Raw genomic sequence first — 18,473 nt, 5'->3', positions numbered from 1 at the left:
GGCAGAGGCTGCTCCCTGCTCTCTGCAGGGCTCGGGTGCCTTTGATGGGACAGAGCCTCTGGGTTTAAACTCAAAGCCCATAGAAAACTAAAGAATAACTTTCATTTTTCCTGGCGATTTCACCTTAGAGGTATAGGGCAGACTGTTAAACATCCTCACAAAGAGCTGATTTGTGTGCAATCATTTGTGGCCCTAATTCCTTTGTTCCCATGCTCTGGACACTGCCCTCTTCCCCTTCACTTTCAGAGAGCTCAGATGAGCTTTTCAACAACATATTCCATTTATTTCTTTTTATTAGCATGATTAGCAATGTCCTCAGTGAAACCACCCCTATTTCCCCAAAAGGAGGTCATTAGGGGGTGTTGTTAACCCACCCTCTCTCCCCTTTTTCTGTAAAGACAAAATATTGCAGAAGGGATAACCCTCACCCAGAACTTTTTTCTTCTGCAGCTTCAAATAAAGATGTGAGGTTAAGCCTGACCTTGGGAAGGAAGAAAAATGTGAGCACTAACCTTTACTGCTGTGTGGTTCTGCTTCTATTTCATCCTTGAGGATCTATTTCTACACAGACATTGATCATTGCAGTGCTACACAGCACTTGCTCCCTTTTTTAAAATTATTATTTTTTTTCAGTTGTGATCTCTGTATCTTTTTTATTTTTTGCTCCAAGGAGGAATCTGGTCCACTTGATCATGGATGGTTTAATAGCAATAAATCTTTCACTGCCTTTATGCTTGCAGAACAACTATTTGGTGTGCTATCAGACTTTCTTTTGCATTCTTTACAGTCTTTTAATCCATTCAGAATTGCAATAAAAGCCTCAAGGATTTCCTGCTGTGCTGTGCTATATAGTTTTATAATGTGTTCTAAGGGACTGGCAGTAGCATGACTTCTGGGCATTTACTAGTCAGCAGAGGTTGATCCACTTCTTTTAAGCATTCCTGATTTTTGTTTTGGATTTTTTTTTTTTTTAACTTGACAAGACACCATTAGGGTGAACAGTCGTGCACTACAACACAACTCACATTTTTTACCCAAAGAAGGCTATAAATAGAACAACATTAGGAATCAAACCACTCTGTCTCTGGCAAAGGATGAGCTCTTGTTCAGGTTGGGAATAAAGCCTCTTGGCAGCAAACTCTGTCAAAGCCTGCCAAAATCCCTGCTTATTCCGGGTGGAAAGCTGCCTCTTACCAAGGCCCTCATGGCATTGCTGCACTTCAGGTTTTAAGAGTATTTTCCCTGTAACCCCCACCCTGCTCAGCAGCTGCCACTCAAAAGTTAAAGCTGCCTTTAGGATGAAGCCTGGCACAAAGGGCAGACTTTGGGAGGCTCAGATCATGATTTTAAAAGCTCTGTAGGTCTCCTTTCCATACCTGGAGCAGGCATGGACAGAGATGCTGCTCTCAGCTTGCTGACTTTCCTCTCTGGCCACACCATCCTTGGATGCTGTTATGTTGTCTGCTTCTTTTATACAGATTTTTTTTCCCAAAAAATGTAAAGTTAGAATCTAACAAGGCCAGTCAGAAGTGTCTTGCCACAGTGTGTGTTCATACAGTCACAACATCAGGCTGCATTTCTATTCTGGGTTTCCAGATATTTTTTAATTATTTGGGAAAAAACCCAACAGCAAACAATTCTATTTTTTGTGACAGTTCAGTTACGTACCAGCCCCATGAGAAATCTTGTTTTCTGCTGTGTCAAACAGTTTAGATTTGAATTTTGCATGGATACACAGAAGCTGAAGACTAATCAAAATGTTGAAATATCATGTGCTATGAACAGGTGGATACAGTATGCAATGTGTAAGTTTTAAAAGCTGGCTGTAGCAAATCTTCAGATACTGAGAGTGCAGTTTCAGAATTACATTTTTCCTTAAGTAATGTCAGTGATCCAACTGCCTAGTCAGAGCCAAATGAGAAATCAGTATGAAAATCATAAAACTGCCAGTCCTGAATTACATTTTCTTCAAGAAACTCTTTCCAACAGTTTCATTTTCCTAATGTCCTGCATTATTTTAGATCCTATACAGAGATTACTTTTACTGGGAAATGACTCAAACGGGAGGAAAAAGAAACAACCCTGTTTGGTTTTCAAATTACTTTATAGCTCTTTTCTCTTGATGTGTGCAGCAGTAAAAAGGTGTGGAGTAAAGGAATTCCACCCGAAGGAACCTGTTACATTAACTAGAGTAAAAAAGTTCAAATTTACCAATGGTCTCCATGGTATCCCTCTCCTCTATCAGCAGCTGTGCTCTGGGAATGTCTATGTGCATCCTCAGTGTTTGCTGCTGCTTATTAAGTGTGTCTGATGTCCTGGTGTTCTTGCTGAAAACAAAAGAGAAGGGAACACATTAACATTCAGCCTAAATGAAAAGATATTTGCAAACTTCCTTGTTTTCAATCTGTCCAGCTCAAAAAAACCCCAATGTAACCATAATCAGTAAAAGCTACTCATACATCTGATTTTGCCCTCTTCAGAACAAGGGCATGGTATTAATTTATGCACTTAATGAATGCACAGTGTGGAGGGATGTGGTCTGTCCTCCATCAGTAGGAATCTGAGAGTTTCACAGTTTTCTTCAAGTGTTGTTATAATGAAATTAATAAAAGCACTTTGGAAGATGGACCTTTCACTCCTCATGAATCTGAGTAAAGCAACACACAGCTGATCAAACAGGTTGGTAGGAAAATGATGTCTTGAGTAATTTCTAATTGTTTTTTTATCTTTTCATTATTTTTAATTAGCTAAGTTCCAAATATCAGTTCAGCTGAAAATTAATAACTAGGCATACTATTAATAGATTGCATAAAATAAATAAAGGCTCTAGTCCCATCGATGTTCCAAGACAAAAATTGCAAATCTTGTTTACATTCGTGGATTATGTCTAATTGATTGATGCAATAATCTAAAAAAGAACATAAACCAATTATTTTATCATCATGCAAATTGAAACAATTTCATTTTGAAGTTTGTGTACCAGAAAATGACTTCTTAAATGAGCTGTCTACCAAAAGCAAATGAAAATGGATGGCAAAACCAAGTGCCACAGTCATTTCTAGCACAGAGCTTGCACTAAGAAACCTTCAGATTGCAATAAAAACCCAGGAACATTTTGCCCTTTTAGATGTAATTACTCTCTGGATGAAATGAAATATTTGGAAATACTTCACGCAGGGAGGCTGGGGGGAGTTGAGACAAATCAGCCAGCAGTGTGATCCAGGTGCTCAGGCTTCAAAGAGCTGTAAGATCCAAGTGGAAGCTAATTTTCTAGTGTAAAATAGCTGCAGATCACTCAGTTTAATTCTGCTTTGGCAGAGAATTATTGTTGTTAAAGGAATCAGCAGAGGACTGTTAAAGTGATGAGCTCAGTTCTTCTGTGAGCACAAAAAATTAATCCACGTGTGATGAGCTCCCATCTCCTGGAAATTTGTATTTAACTTCCTGCTGTGTCTCCACGTCAGCAGGACCTGATTAGCTCAGGTTTGGAGGTTCTTTAGGAGTCCCTTTTTGGGGAAATTTTCTAGCCATGTGGTCAGTGATTCTGCTCCAAATCCAAGGGTGAGATCCACAAGGAACATGGGAGCACCTCTCTGATTTTCACCTCCTGGCTTTCCCTGCTGATGTGGTCCCCAGCATTAACACCATCCATACATCCCAAATTTCGTGTCTCTCTTCTCCTGGGTGATTAGGTGTGCTGTTCCCATCACATACACATGGATATTTGAATTCAAACAGGCCACAGCTGGTGCCTCATTCAATCATAATGGAAGCAAAATATCAGGAGAGCCTCCCAAGAGCTTCCAGAATTTTCTCCATATATAATCAGGGGAGAATGGTCATCACAGGTTCTTACTAAGCACATAAATTTCCAAAGACATTTAAGTATTGTCAAAGGCAGATAAATTCCACACTGCTGTTGTCCAAACCTCTGCATGGAGTGGATGCCACTCAAGTTGCTGAAATGTTAAGAGAATCAGACAATAATATTTTATCTGCATGCCAAATATGCTTGGATACAGGTCCTTGGAAAGTTGGAATGCTCTGGGTTTGCCCAGGGTCATAGAGCAAGCATAGAACACAGTGCTTCATTGCCCTCTGAGTAAAGAACTTTTTCCTAATATTTAATCTAAACCTGTCCTTTTTCAGTTAAGAGTAAGAAACGGATTTATTTTTGATGTTTAATTTCAATAATCCAATAGTTAGAGGATACACAGAGTCAGATGCACCTAGAATCTGTGCAGTACATAACTGACCCTGGGAAATGCATCACTGCACCCCCCTGCATTCACTGGGGATGTAGGAGACGAAGGGATGGGATCAGACTCCTGCTCAGAGAATGCAGATCCCAGAATGCCAGAGCCAGAGCCTCTTCAGCAGGATGAATGCTCTGTATTTCCATTATCAGAAAGTACTCAACCAACACAGGAAGCGTTGTCTGGACCACAGGGAGCAGAAGCAGTTTCCCCCAGATTTGCAGTTTTACTGCTCACCTGACAAAAGAGAATTCCCAATCCCAGCCTTGGCCCCAGGGATAGTTTCATGCAAAATGTATGGGAGGTCTTTCAAGCCAGAACTGGAACCCAGGCCTCTCTCTATTCAGGAATATTCCCTGCTATTCCTAAGAGTTATTCCTTGGTTTGTGGGCTGTCTCTCCTCCTCCTTGCTGATCTAATTAATTCCCCTGCATGCAGCAGTGACATGGGGTGTCCAAACACAGCACAGGCAGTTGGCAGAAGCAAGGGGGTTGGTGCTGATTAGGATGCTGTCTCATCCCAGCTCAGGGAATTTTGAATTTTTTTTTTTTTTTTGCAGACCACAAAAGCTCAGCTTTCAAGTTATAAAATCCTAAAGTGCCAACAGCAATGAAGTGCCTCTAGGGCTTGGAAGCAGGGCAAAGAGTTTTAAGGTTTCAGTTTTGAAGCTTGGTTAGAAGTATTTCCTGAACTAAATTCAGGCATAATATTTTAATGGTCTAGTGGATGAGGAGTCCAATGATTAATTCTTTAAAGGGATAAAATGTATCTATCTTTATTTTTTCATATTTACAGACATAAAATTCCCAAACATAAGAATGTGCTTTTCTTATCAGACCTTGTAAGGATCTGTTTAAAATAGAATTATTTCCATCTAGTTCAAAGAATCTCTCAGCTCCAAACCATTAGGCACTGGAGCTTGTCAGGAGGCTGAGTCACAGAATCATCTCTTGGGTTGGAAAAGACCTTAAAGATCATCTCATTCCACCTCCTGCCATGGGCAGAGACACCTCCCACTATCCCAAGTTGCTCCAAACCCTGTCCAGCCTGGCCTTGGACACTTCCAGGGATGAGACATCCACAACTTTCTGGAAAACATGTTCCAGTGCCTCATTGCCCTCTGAGTAAAGAATTTCTTCGTAATATTTATTCTAATCCTGCCCTCTTTCAGTTTAAAAACCTTGCCCCTTTTCCTGTCACTGTCTGCCCATATTAAAAGTTATTATTATATTACAGTTATTATTTCACTGTCTGCCCATATTAAAAGTCTCTCTCCTTTTCCTAAGTTCCTTCCAGGGACTGAAACACCTCAATGAGATCTCCCCAAAGACTTCTCCATTCTGAGGAATCCCAGCTCTCTCAGTATTTTGCTGTATTCTTTTACTCTACTAAAGTTTCTGCTTTTGTCACTATTTAAAACATATATTTTGGCAGGTGGTACTTTGGTTTGAGTACAGCTTTTATGTTGAGTCTGTGGATAAAAAGGCCTTTTTTTATCATGTACAGAGCAAGTACATTTTATAGGGGATTTTGAAAGAGTCCACAGTTTGTTGTAAAAACATATGGAAAACTAAATCTTGTAAGTAGTCAGAATATTTGGGGATAAAAGATTCTTCACCTTCTGTTCAAAATTTAAAAAGTCAGTGAATTGCTAAACTAATTCACAGTGAGCTGTTACAAAGAGCATGGCTGGACTGATGCTTTCACCCAAAAGAAACATTAAAAAGCTGTGTTCATCCAGCAGCAGGGATTTTTATTTGTGAGTTTAAGGTATCAACAAGGAGTTGTGCAGCTCCTATTAAACTGCTGATTTATCCTGCTCCACAGACATTTGACTTACACAGCCAAAGCCAGGGACTCTCAAAGCAAAGACTAAAGCTCCATTTTTAATCTGCTTTGCACACACTCATGAAAATCTCTTCAAAGGGAAAGATACACAAAGCTCTCTCCAGGCCTCCAGGCATGGAATCATCTTTTCTGCCCTCTCCCCAAATATCCCCTCCTTTCTTGATATTTTTATCACAGCATATTTTGGTGAAATCTTAAAGATAAAAATTTCAGGAGCTTTATTCATATGTGACTTTTGCTTTAGAGAGGGCTTATTATCCTTTGATTATTCACATGTTACATCTTCAGGAACATCTGGTGTTTGTGGGGGAGTTCAGGTTTTGGTTGAAGGTATTTCACAGATTTGTCACAAATGAGAGTTCCCTGTTCTGGCATGTCTGCAAATGTTCTGAATGTTCTGATTTAACAGTCATTTGCTTTTGTTCAAACATTTAGAAAGGAAATGTAAAATATGTTTCTGTGATAAAACCAAGATTATTTGTTAATAAATGAGGATGAGGGGAACTGGTTTGATGGTCATGTTTCAATGCTGGTGAAAGGAAAAGCCAAATGAAATGGTGGCAGGTGAGTTACCTGGAGAAACAGCTCTGAACTAAGGACTGAGAGGGGACCTGGCTGCTCTATGAGTACACCAGGTAGGGAGGAAAAAAATTCCTTAATTGGGTAACCATCAGCAAAGGAAAAGGTGGGTAAAACTTCTGCTGGAAGCTTGGTGAAGTTTTCTAAGTGTCAGAGGAGTGAGACTCTGGAATGGCCTTGCAGAAGTGGTGACAAGGCTCGTGAAGCCAGCCAGGGTTAGGGCAGAGCATCACCAGCTGAGCAGAGGGGCTCTGAGGGGCTGTCACTGGGACTGAAAGTCTCCATCCAGGGGTTTCAGCTGATCCCTGCTGGGTTTCTTCTTCACTCGCTGCCTGTGCTAATCTGTGCTGTCTTCTGTGGCACCAAAAACCACCAGGGCAAATGTTCCTGAAGCTACTGAATCCCACAAATTGCTGCCACGGGCAGCCAGGGAGGGGATGACCCGGACAGCATGACCAGTCCTGTTAACATCACTGGGCTTATTCAGATATGATGGCATAGAGATGAATTTACACCAAACCCATCTGTCACCATGTCTTTGCTTTTTCTTACAATAGAAGTGAAGTTTATCACGGGTGAGGAAGTCTGGAGTGTGGTCCGTGTGGTGAAAGATCTATGACATTCTCAAATTTGTTGCTTGAATATAAAAAAATCTTATCTAGCAACCCAAAATTCATTTGAACTCAAAAATAATCCCTTGGCAATCCTAGTTTCAAATATATGCAGCGGATCTAAAGTTCAGTATTTTCCCTAGACAAAACAATAAACATTGAAGTTATGAAATTTCCATCTTTGAAAGAATTGTGGTGCCAGAATAGTCATTATGATGCAATCCAACAACAGAATTAGATTTCTGAATGCTGAGCTGATGGAACAGAAGTGAAAAATAATAAATGGATTTACCTGCTCTTTTATACCTTTGGGTATAAGCAGCTAACAACAGTGCATTACATAAACAGAGCTGCAAAGTTTAGAGATCTTCACAGTCAGAAATTTATTGCCTTTAATCAGATGATCTCTGAAGAGCAATTACTTTGATACATATTTTGAAATTTTTTTTCAGAGTAGGAAAAATGTCCAAATGGACCTACATATCTCCTGTGATTTAATCTACCAACATGAGTTACCAGGTTTTTTTAATCATTGTAGCCCCTCACTCTGTCCACAGAGTGTCTTCTTTCTCTCATGTCTGACCATCAGTGCATCACAGTTCTTAACAGACAGACATATGGTGTGATTTGGAAAATGATTTAGGAATAAAAAGTTTACTTCTCCATTTGTCCCGAGAACAATTCTTAAATATGATACTATAGTCGACAGACATTTTTCAATTAAAAAAAAACCCATAAAATTCAATCTGTTCTTACCTCATAAGCATTTCGGCCAAACTCTTTGCATCTAGAAGAAAACAGAAGAAATGTCATCACAGATGAAAATCTATTTGATAGATGCATTATTAGCAAGTGATTTGAATGTCATGTGTAACACCACTGCTGTTTCTCCATCAGTTGCAAGAATAAAAGTGTTTGAAAGTCTCTACTTTTGCTGAAATTGCATTTCTGCTCCAAACAACCCAGTTCAGTTCCTCAGTAGCACCAAAGATGATCAGAGAAATACAAGTTACCATTGGCTTAACTAGAAAAAAGCGACATAAACACATTAGAAATAGGAATAATTTAACAAATAACGAGGATCTCAGTTCTTTTGTGCTATGGGTAGAAAATGAACAGGTGAAGGAAGAAGAAAAGGCAAGAAAATAGGAATTTTGAATAGGAATAGGATATTTTTGAATAGGAATTCCATTTCTGGGCAAGAGCTGAAGCCAGGCTGGATGAGCAGTTGCCACCGTGTATTTCCAAACCAAAGATAATTGCACAAGATCTGAGCAAGGGAGGTCTCCAAGGAGTCAATTTAGAATCACAGAATCCCTGAGGTTGAAAAAGACCTCCAAGAGTCCCAGCTGTGCCCCATGCCCACCCTGTCCCCAGCCCAGAGCACTGAGTGCCACCTCCAGGTGCCACCTCCAGGGATGGGCACTCCAAAGCTCCCTGGGCAGCTCTTCCCAAGGTCTGAGCTCCCTTTCCATGGGGAAATTCCTGCTGCTGTCCAAGCTGAGCCTGCCCTGGCACAAACTTGCTCAGTTGCACTCAAATATGAATATTTTTCCACTAGCAATAATTCAAAACTGCTGCTGGGCCTTCAGAGTATGGTCTACACATGAAACAGAGGATGGTTTATTCCCACATGGATCAGCCCTGCAAAATAAGACAGTGCTGAAGGAAAAATATTCCTCTTGTTCTTGTCATCGCTGCTATTATTATTAGCAGAAAATCCTTTGGGGCTATAATTATTTCAATACTTATCAGTTCAAAAGGCACAGCTGAAGTTTGGTTTTTCAGGTAGGTTTCTGTAAAACTTTATCAACATAATACACTAATTTCTCTGGTATCATCCAGCAAAAACAGGCAGCTCTGCTTTGTTCTCCTGCAGTCTGCTGCTAAACAAACTCACTTAAAATGCTGATTCCCAAGTCCTTAATTTTATCACACAGCAACAAAGCAGACTTTTGTGCAACCAAGTGAAGCAAATCTGAGAAGAAAGCAATTCTAAGTTCTAAGTCTTCAAACAACTCTTATATGGAAGTTTACATTTCTTCTTTTATCTGCTTCTTGTAAATCTACCAGCACCTGCCAAGACATTTACTGAATTTGACTTTGTTTTCTCCATCCACCTTTTTTATTTCTCAATCACCTCTTGGGTCTCCAACACCTACAATTTCCTTACTTGTGATCCTATTAAATATCTTGCCTTTACAATTCCAAGGATGCAGGCAGAAACAAGATACCATCCTAACACATCTCTATAGCTTGTGTTGTACTAATTTTGAAAGAAATGGACAGAGGGCTTTTTTTATTATTAAAAAAAAACCACCTCAGCAAAACCCCTTTTATCCACTTTTCTGAATTGTATTTATCTGACACAGTGCCAGCTTGCTTCTCTTAAGCTTTATTCCTCACCTACCACTGGAGAAGCTGGAATTCTCTGCTCCCTCTAGGTCTGTTAGCTCCACTCCTTCATTTTTAACCTTCCTCCATGCCTTTCCAGCACAAAGCATGGAAGATTCCTGGTGGAGGGAAGGATGGTTCATCTGAGGTGTCTCATCTGAACCAAACAGTGCTTCATCTGGGCACTCAGAATTCCTATTATTCACTTAGAATGAGATTGTCTTTGCCCTTAACACTTGTAAGTGGTAGTGCTTAGTAGATGACAATATTTTTGCCATCAGTCATAAACCAAAAGACCAACACTGCTGCTCCCAAAGGAATTTTGTTACTGACTTCCAAAAACCCAGGAAGAGACAAATTTCTTCATAAGAATACAAAAAAGCTGAAGAAACCCAACACAATAATAATAATGACACTGGTTGCAAGTAATAGGGTTTTTTTTTTTTTCAGCAAATTTTATGATGCTTGCTGTTCTAGCAGCACCAGGATCATGAAGACACTGCACACATTCCCCCTCTGGCACACATAATCAGGGTGGTTTAATATGCAAATATTGTTTTCACTCAGCCAGCAGCTTTTTGAAGCAATTGCTGCCTTCTTAAGTGAAGTCTGTATTTGTGTGTATTTGTGCAAGGAATTCACAACTCAAGAAAAGCAGAAGGGACAAAATTGAAAATTATCACAATATACTTCAGTTTGCTTTTCATAATTTTTTTATCAGGTTTAAATGGCAAACAATCTCTCTCACATGTTCTCAGGTGCTGCCCTGCACCCAGATGATTTCCATGCTGCATCTGGGAAAAAATTCACATCAATTCATTTATGTGCTTGTTAACACATGTTGATTCTTGGCTAAAGAAATGTACAGGAGATTGTGCACCTTAAGTAAAAAATAACATGAGGCATCAGCAAGACCATGTAATGTGTCAAAAGCTGAATGAGGAACTACTGAAGGGAAAAAAGCTCCATTCATGAGCTTAAATGTGCTAATGATCCAAGCTGATTATTGCAGAACTGCTGGAGTTAATGATGAGCACACAGGGACAAAAACAAAGGTGGTAGGAATATAAAGGGATCCTCTGTATCCATCAAACCAAAATCCAGAAGCCTAAAAGTAAATGAATATCACAGAATCATGGTATTGCTTGGGTTGGATGGGACCTTAAAAATCATCCATTGCCACCCCTGCCATGGCAGGGACACCTCCCACTGTCCCAGGCTGCTCCAACCCCAATGTCCAACCTGGCCTTGGGCACTGCCAGGGATCCAGGGGCAGCCACAGCTGCTCTGGGAATTCCAGCCCAGCCCCTCCCAGGGAACAATTCCTAATTCCCAATATCCCATCCAGCCCTGCCCTCTGTCTATTTAAAGCCATTCCGTGTGCTGTCCCTGCATTCCCTGGGTGCTGTCCCTCCATCCCTTGGCAATTGTCTCTCTCCATGGTTCCTGCAGCTCCTTCAGGCCCTGCAAGGCCACCCTGAGCTCAGCCCAAAGCTTCTCCTCTCCAGGCTGAACAATCCCAGCTGTGCCAGCCTTTCCTCCCAGCAGAGCTGCTCCATCCCTCTGCTCATCCTGCTGCCTCCTCTGGGCTCTGCAGCAGCTCCAGCTCCTCCCCAAGCTGGGATCCCACAATGACAACATCATGTGTCCAAAACATCAGCTCCAGGAGAAATGTTATTGTCACAAACCAATGACCAGAGATTTTAATGTGCTTTTCCTGCAGTACCCTTTTGATCAGCAAACTGATAATACTTTCTAAAATAATCAGCATCCCTGGCTGTGTGCTATCACCTCCCAGTTTTCAGGTGGTGGCAGCAGGGTTTGGGAAGGGGGCATGGATGACAGAGGGAAGGGGATGATATCTGCTCCAGCCAAGCACCACTTCAGGGAAAAAGCCAAAGCCATCACTTTCCTTTCCTGGGGCAGCCACCTTTAAAATTCTTAACACACTTGGGTTTTCCCCCTGGGAAATCAGGGACAGTGATAGAGTTTTAAATTGCATCCTGCCACTCCTGAACTATCATGCCGTGCTGATCCTTTCTGCTTGTGTTAAGGTGAATTGGATTTAAAAACAAAGGGAAAACCATTACAGGAGTAACAGAGCTGGGTCAACAGCCAGGAGAAGGAGCATTAAACAATCAGGCTTCTCTTTGAGAATATCTGCTGAACTCCTGAATGGCTGCATGAACTCCAGCAGCTAAGTGACCTTTTCTTGTGACCTGGCTGGTGGAACTACTCAACTGGGCAAAAATCAGGACTTTGCTGAGAACTCTGCTTCCTTTAGAAAGGAGGAAGAAAAATGTTTAACTGTCCCTACATCCAGACAAATGGTAAAAGGGTGAAGAATGAGAGGCTGCTGTTCCTCAGCAGAAATGGGAGCTCCATAAGCAGGGATAGAAATGTCTGCCTGCAGAGCACACTGCAAATAAACCTGCAATTCCCCCTCCTCTTTGACAAACAGGTTCAAGAAAAACACATCTGCAGCCACAAAAGCAAGAGTTACATCTGTAACTTGCACAAATTATTTTAGCAGGTCCCACTGCAGAGATTATTTTTCCCACTAGAGGAAATTCTGATTTAGGAAAAAAGAATACTGTGCCACAAAGAAACCCCACCAAGTCACACAAATCAAGTGATAATGTGATATTTCCCTTTTAAAAATTATATTAAAGGTAATCACAAGGATTACTAGAGCAAACCATTTACTTTTTAGTTAGGACATTAGAAAAACTTGCACACATTTGTTTTAGAGAACTTAGTGAGGAGCTCTCTGGAATAGCAATACTTATTGTCAGGAAAACTTTTAGAACATGAAGTTAACTTCCAGAAGAGCAGAAAATTTCAAACATGGGATCAATCTTCAAAACAAATGAGCAAAAAATATTCTGAATTACTGAAGTCCTATCAGTTTGACCTTGGCAATGCACAAAAAAATAAAAAAAAATTGAGTGAAGCTTAATGAAATGAATTAAAGGGATAATTGAGGCCAATCAATACAGACTTGTGGTCAAGCAGCCATGTCAAACAGAGTGGATTTTTAAAATGAGATTAAAGTTTGCTGAGAATTAATGACATTGAAAAAAACTCTCACTGTGATATGATCAAATAACAGTAAAAGATCATATTTATGTTTCTCTAAAACAAAGTTTTGGTAACTCAAAGTATTTTAACTGAAAGTAGCATGATACAAAAATTAACACAGCAGCAATTTTACATGGATTCCAACGTATTCAGACCCCAATTTGAAGCAGAGAATCATTATTCAGTATTTTTTTCCTGGGACATTTATCAGTGGTATGGAGTAAATAATATCTGATAATAGCTTGAAAATGACACAAGAATTTGGTAGCTAAAATATAAGGAAAATGCCAGATCACTAAGAAAATAATCTGGACCATAAGGTCATACATCAAGAACACAAACCAGGGCTGTAGAACAGGGAATATTTTCCTGTTGCAGAGCAATCAGTGAACTGGCAAATGATCTCAAAGGATAAAATGTTAAGGATGTAAATGATGGGAAAACTACAGAGGAAAATTAAAATATATTAATCTGCTTCATTTCCCAATTAAAGCATTAAGAAATGACTTGGTTACCACCATGTGGAAAGAATATCCTTGGAGACTGAAAATGATACAAAAAAGAACTTGTGAACTATAGAGAAGTAAGACAGGACCAGATGGGATGTTGAGCTGTAGTGTGACAAATTCAGCAGTGAGACACAACTTTTACAGAAATGGTATTTAAATACTGTTTTCTTTTATCAAAAGTACTGATGAAATCTTTTCTACTGCCTACGTTTAAGTGAAGCTCTGGTATTTTTCTAAATTGCTCATTTCTGACAGGAAATAGTTCAGAGAAATTTTCTGTTACACAAAAGCCACCCTGGTTAGTGATCATCAGCCTTCCTCAAGAGACTATAACTCAAGATTCTATGAATACTTGTAAATTAACTATGAAAAAATAATGTGCACAGACATCATTTTCTAGAGCCAAAGGCCTCGAGATGTCCTGCTCATTACTGGATGGAATTCCACAGTATTTCTAAGAAGATAACACTTTCTTTTTCTTTGCCACGTTTTTTTAATGAAGAAAACCCAAAACTGGGAAGGTAAATGGCTTATAATATTTTGAAGAAAAAGTGATTACACAAGCCAAAGCATCCAGATGTCCTGATATCCAGGGCTGTGTATGAACCTTAAGGTTGGTTGTCCTTCTTTATATATGAATGTGCTCATGCCCTCTGTCTTTTCTTTTTTTTTTTAACTCCAAAATATTGTTACAAAGGACAAAATTAGACCCAAAAGAGAGATAAGTAGGAAGGTCAGAAGGAAAACATAGGGTTGGCCTTGGTTTTAATAGGTACCATTATATATTTCGGTTAAAATACAAATAACTAATCAATTTGGTGGCTCCTGGAAGAGATTAGGCTTCTTTTTTTCAGACGATAAATTGTTTTACTATTAATTCAGGTTTGGATTTGAAAGGTTTTTTCCCAAATATCTTCAGGGAATGCCTTCCCAAAATACCTTTTGCCAGTGCAAAAGCAGTGTCAGACTGCAAGGGTCAAAAACCTGGCTGTGGCTCAGCCAGGAGCTTTTGTTAGAAAAATGAGAAAGCTGAATGAATTCACAGATCTAAATCTTATTCATATAACAAACAACTGAATTTGAATAAGGATTAGAGGAAAATACAGATCAGCTACAATGAAAGGTCAGTGAACAATGAAGTATTGTATAAGTTCTATTGTAAAAAATCAAGGGGAAAATGTGGTAGCAAATCTGAGAATATCTGGTTGTGTGCTCTATCCTACTAATATCTGCCTACTTTTGTTTTATAATTTGGAAATCACGGTTAGCATTTGCTGGAAAACTGAGATTCCCTCGTCTTCAGAACATCTGATTTTGTGCTTCAAAAAAAAAAAAATCCACTCTTAGGTCACCGAGGGAAGCAAACAAACAACAAAAAAAGGAAAGCAAACCAATGAGAAATATTTTCCTTTCTCCCATGCAAAATAGTAACAATGGATAAATTAATAATTTTTTTTAGAAACTTATGACCAAATGAAAATGAAGGATTTTGTATAGAAAAAACACACACACACACACTGTTCTGTATTGCAGGAAAATTATCTCAGGCAGGGATTGCACACTTTGGTCATGTGCAGCCCCACTCCCATTTCCATGTTCACAAAGAAGTTCCACAGACACCACCTTACCTCGCAGCCTCTTCAGCCTCTGCTCCCTCCTCCTCCTCCTCACGACCAGCAGCATCACAAAGAGCAGCAAGACCCCAACCAGGATACAGGAGATGGTCACCAGCATCTTCAGCCCTTCGTTGGTTCCCAGCCCTTCCTCACTTTGCACCACCGACTTGATGAGAGGAGGGATTGTACCTGGAAGCAGGGGATGCCATTAGAGGCCTATCAACCAGGACAAAAGATTGAGTTCTCAGGGAATAAGGCACGTTGTTGCTTCAGCTGCAGGCAGAACACTCACCAGGATTTTCTGTTTGGGGTGGAGGCTACATTTGTGTGTCTAATAAACACATAACCAGGCTCCTGGTAATGAGGGACTGACTGCAGAGACAGAGATTTTCAGAAAACCAGAAGAATTGCATTCATTGATTAAGGAGAACCATGTCTAATATGCAGTCAAATACTATGATTAATTCTGAGTCCGATTAAATTATTAAAAAGCTGTGAGAGACCTCAGAATTCCTCCCTGTGTCTATTATTCCTTATTATGGGGAAATAGCACCACTGTGACATTTCTGCTGGGCTTTTCTGTGCAAGGAACTCATTTGACAAAGCTCATTTTGGGCCACATACATCAGATTAATCCTTTGCACAGAAACATTCTGCTATCCATTCTGAGGGTGCAGCAGTGATAGTGATCTGAAATTCAGACAGCCAAGCTGATACTAATCTGCTAAAGACTGTCTGACATTATACTCATCAGTAAAACAGGAGAGTAATGCTGGATAGAAACAATCAAATTTTGAGAGGGAAATGAATCTACCAACTACTGGCAGGCAGCTCACTTTTTCATTCTGGGACATATTTGCATTTTGAATATACCTGGCTTCCTGGTGATATATAATACTTGAACTTTTCAATTCTTTTCTTCTTTACCTCTAAGGGACGTGAGAAGAATGCAGCACCTTCTGTGGAAGGCTGTTTAGTCATGGAAGACTTCTCACTCATTTCCTGATTACTATTAAACTGCTGAATGCAACCACAAATGAGGCTATAAAATGCAGATTTGCTTGAAATGCGTAGAAACACGTAAGTATTGTGAACTGTGATGACTTTGGATGGAAGCTATTAAATTTTAACCAGTTACCGAAACATAAAAGTGGCTAGTTACTTAGTAAAAGGAAAAGGAAAGGAGGGTGAGAGAGAAAAGCAGGCACATCCTTTTTTTACATTTTAATTGCTGCATTAAGTGATATAGTTGTATCTCATTATGTGCCATACAGTATCAGAATAAAAACTGAGATCTGATGCAGTACAGTGTGAGTGCCATAACCACTGTGAAAATGTGGAATTCTAAGTCCTGTTTTTTTTTCAGAAGAGCTATTTCAGCTGCATATAAAGAGAAGAGCAGCTCCCTAAAGGGACAAAGATAAAAAGAAAAGCTACAACCATCCAAACCTATATTAGGTACTTTGGAAAATTTGTTTTCTTACAATTGCATTTGGAATATTTTTCTAATGTTCCATTGCAGTTCTTCCCTATAATTTTTTTTTTTTTTCTTGTAATTTTCTATTTCTTGAACACACAGCAGGATATTTTCATCTTGTCCTGAGATGCAGATTTTGCACTAAAGGCACATAAAATTATTAGATGAAGAAATGGAAAGAACTTCAAGCTCCTGAAGGTAATACTAATAACTGTCTCTAAATCCTCCTAAACCCTCCTGGATACTAAAGGGCCAAAGTTTTCTCTGAATTACTGTCACAAAGACCATTAGGTTCAAGATTGCCTAAAATTATGTCTTGCTTTCCTTAATACTTTGATGAAAATCAAATGATGAGTGGCCTTTATTTCACTTAAACCTGAAGTGTTTGTATACGTGATTATCATTATCCACACCTCTCTCCAGGCAAATGTAAACCTCATAACATTATAAACAGGCAGTTGGAGCATAATTAAAATATCATTCTGCATGTTTTCACATCACCCATTTGTTGCTTTTCAGCAATTTGTATTAGGAATTACCAAAAAATTAATCCTGCTGTCCATTGAGAAAACACCATTTCAACATTTGCTGTCATTGCAGGTGCTTGCTGGGAGCAGAATGGTCAAAGCTTTTTTCAGGACTCAGTCCCAGACAAACGGGGAGGGTTTGTTTTGTTTTCCAGGTCAGTTCAGCATCACCCTTAGTTAGCCTGATTGGTGCCTCATAGAAATTGTAATCTAAATGTCTCTGTCCCCTTTTTCCTTTTGGCTGCAGCATCTCCCAGTGCTCCCTGTGAATCCAGGAGTGTTTTCGGAGTGTTTTCCTGTGTCCTTCATGACAGGGAGTGCCTGGGTGGGTGAGAATCAATTAGCAGAGTTCAGAGCTGATCTGATTTAATGCCAGGGCTACCAAGTAGCTGATCCCCGAGCTGGGAAGCTCCTTTGCAGCTCTCCACAACTGCACAGGGCTAAAAATATCTCTTTATGGATTGCGTGCTTCTGAAAAAAACAAGGGGCAGGGAGGTCAGCAAACCTATAAGCTGGAAATCGTTACCAAAATGCCCACAAACAGAGAGCAAAAAGCTGCACGTAGGTTTGCCATTAACCTTCTGACCTAATTCAGCATGGAGAGATGAGAGGGGAAGGATGCTGAGCCACGATATTCCTCAGGAGCTCTCCCACACAGCAAAGTGACCCAAAACCACGTAACTCTGGGATTTCTGCACACTTTACAAAGGCTTTATCTAATGCTGCTAAAGCTTCTAAGCTTGTTCTTAGCATTTGGCATCCCAGAACTTCCATACACTGTATTATCTAATCTTCAAAGTGCTACTCTTGTATCTGCTTCATCCAAAGGGCAGCTGTGACCCCTGGAAGCTGGAAGGGGCTGATCTCACATCACAGGGTGAGTCAAAGGTACAGGCAGCTCCACACTCAAAAGTGGAGCTGGCCAAGAAGTTTCCACTGGCATGTTTTCTGCAAACAAAAAATTCCATGTCTAAGGGAGCAAAAATTTCTGCATCAAATACTGGTAAGAATGATAACCATCATCATCATCATCATCATCATCATCATCATCATCATCAGTTTATCATTTCAGTTCTGAGTCAAACATAGCAAATGTAGAAAAATCTGAAAACTGAAATTTGCTTTTCCATCCATGTTTTCCTCTCATAACCTCGGGGTCAGTATTTGAGCTCTCTCTGCCTCTCTAAGGCAGAATACAATCCTGGCAAAGCACGCTTCACAAATAAAACCAGCAATATCACAAATGGGAAATTTTCTAGCTGACCAGAAGCAGTGGCCCAGGAAATTTAATGCTGCAAATATTTTTTACTGTTTCATTTTTGTCCCTTTTAAAGATGCTACAGAGCAACATAAAAAATCAAAGGGTGTGCAGGTCACAATATGTGACACCAGCTAAGTATCACCACTCAATCAAAAAGCAGAGCCTGACAACATTTCAGATCAGATCACTGTAAGAATAGTTTCGATTTGAGTGCTACAAATGGAAATTTAAGGCTCTGGACCTGCACTTTGATATAAATTCATTTTAAGGTATGGCTTAAGACTGTTTGCCCCAATCAAATAAATGTGATGATA

At 39.8% G+C, this 18,473-nt stretch overlaps 1 protein-coding gene across 1 annotated transcript in view; it reads right to left on the bottom strand.

The window, feature by feature from the left end:
- Positions 1 to 18,473, bottom strand: part of DSCAM (DS cell adhesion molecule) — a 436,159-nt gene that overhangs the window by 28,498 nt on the left and 389,188 nt on the right. Inside the window, exons 27-29 of the mRNA XM_088160469.1 lie at positions 14,907 to 15,083; positions 8,051 to 8,081; positions 2,212 to 2,327 (exon numbers count right to left, since the gene is read on the bottom strand). Of these exons, the coding sequence (XP_088016595.1) occupies positions 2,212 to 2,327; positions 8,051 to 8,081; positions 14,907 to 15,083 (324 nt within the window). The remainder of the gene's footprint in view (positions 1 to 2,211; positions 2,328 to 8,050; positions 8,082 to 14,906; positions 15,084 to 18,473) is intronic.

The sequence above is a fragment of the Sturnus vulgaris genome, chromosome 2 (assembly GCF_052056855.1).
Source record: "Sturnus vulgaris isolate bStuVul1 chromosome 2, bStuVul1.hap1, whole genome shotgun sequence".
In the NCBI taxonomy this organism is placed as follows: Eukaryota; Metazoa; Chordata; class Aves; order Passeriformes; family Sturnidae; genus Sturnus; species Sturnus vulgaris.
This window is presented reverse-complemented; position numbering and strand designations above follow the sequence as displayed.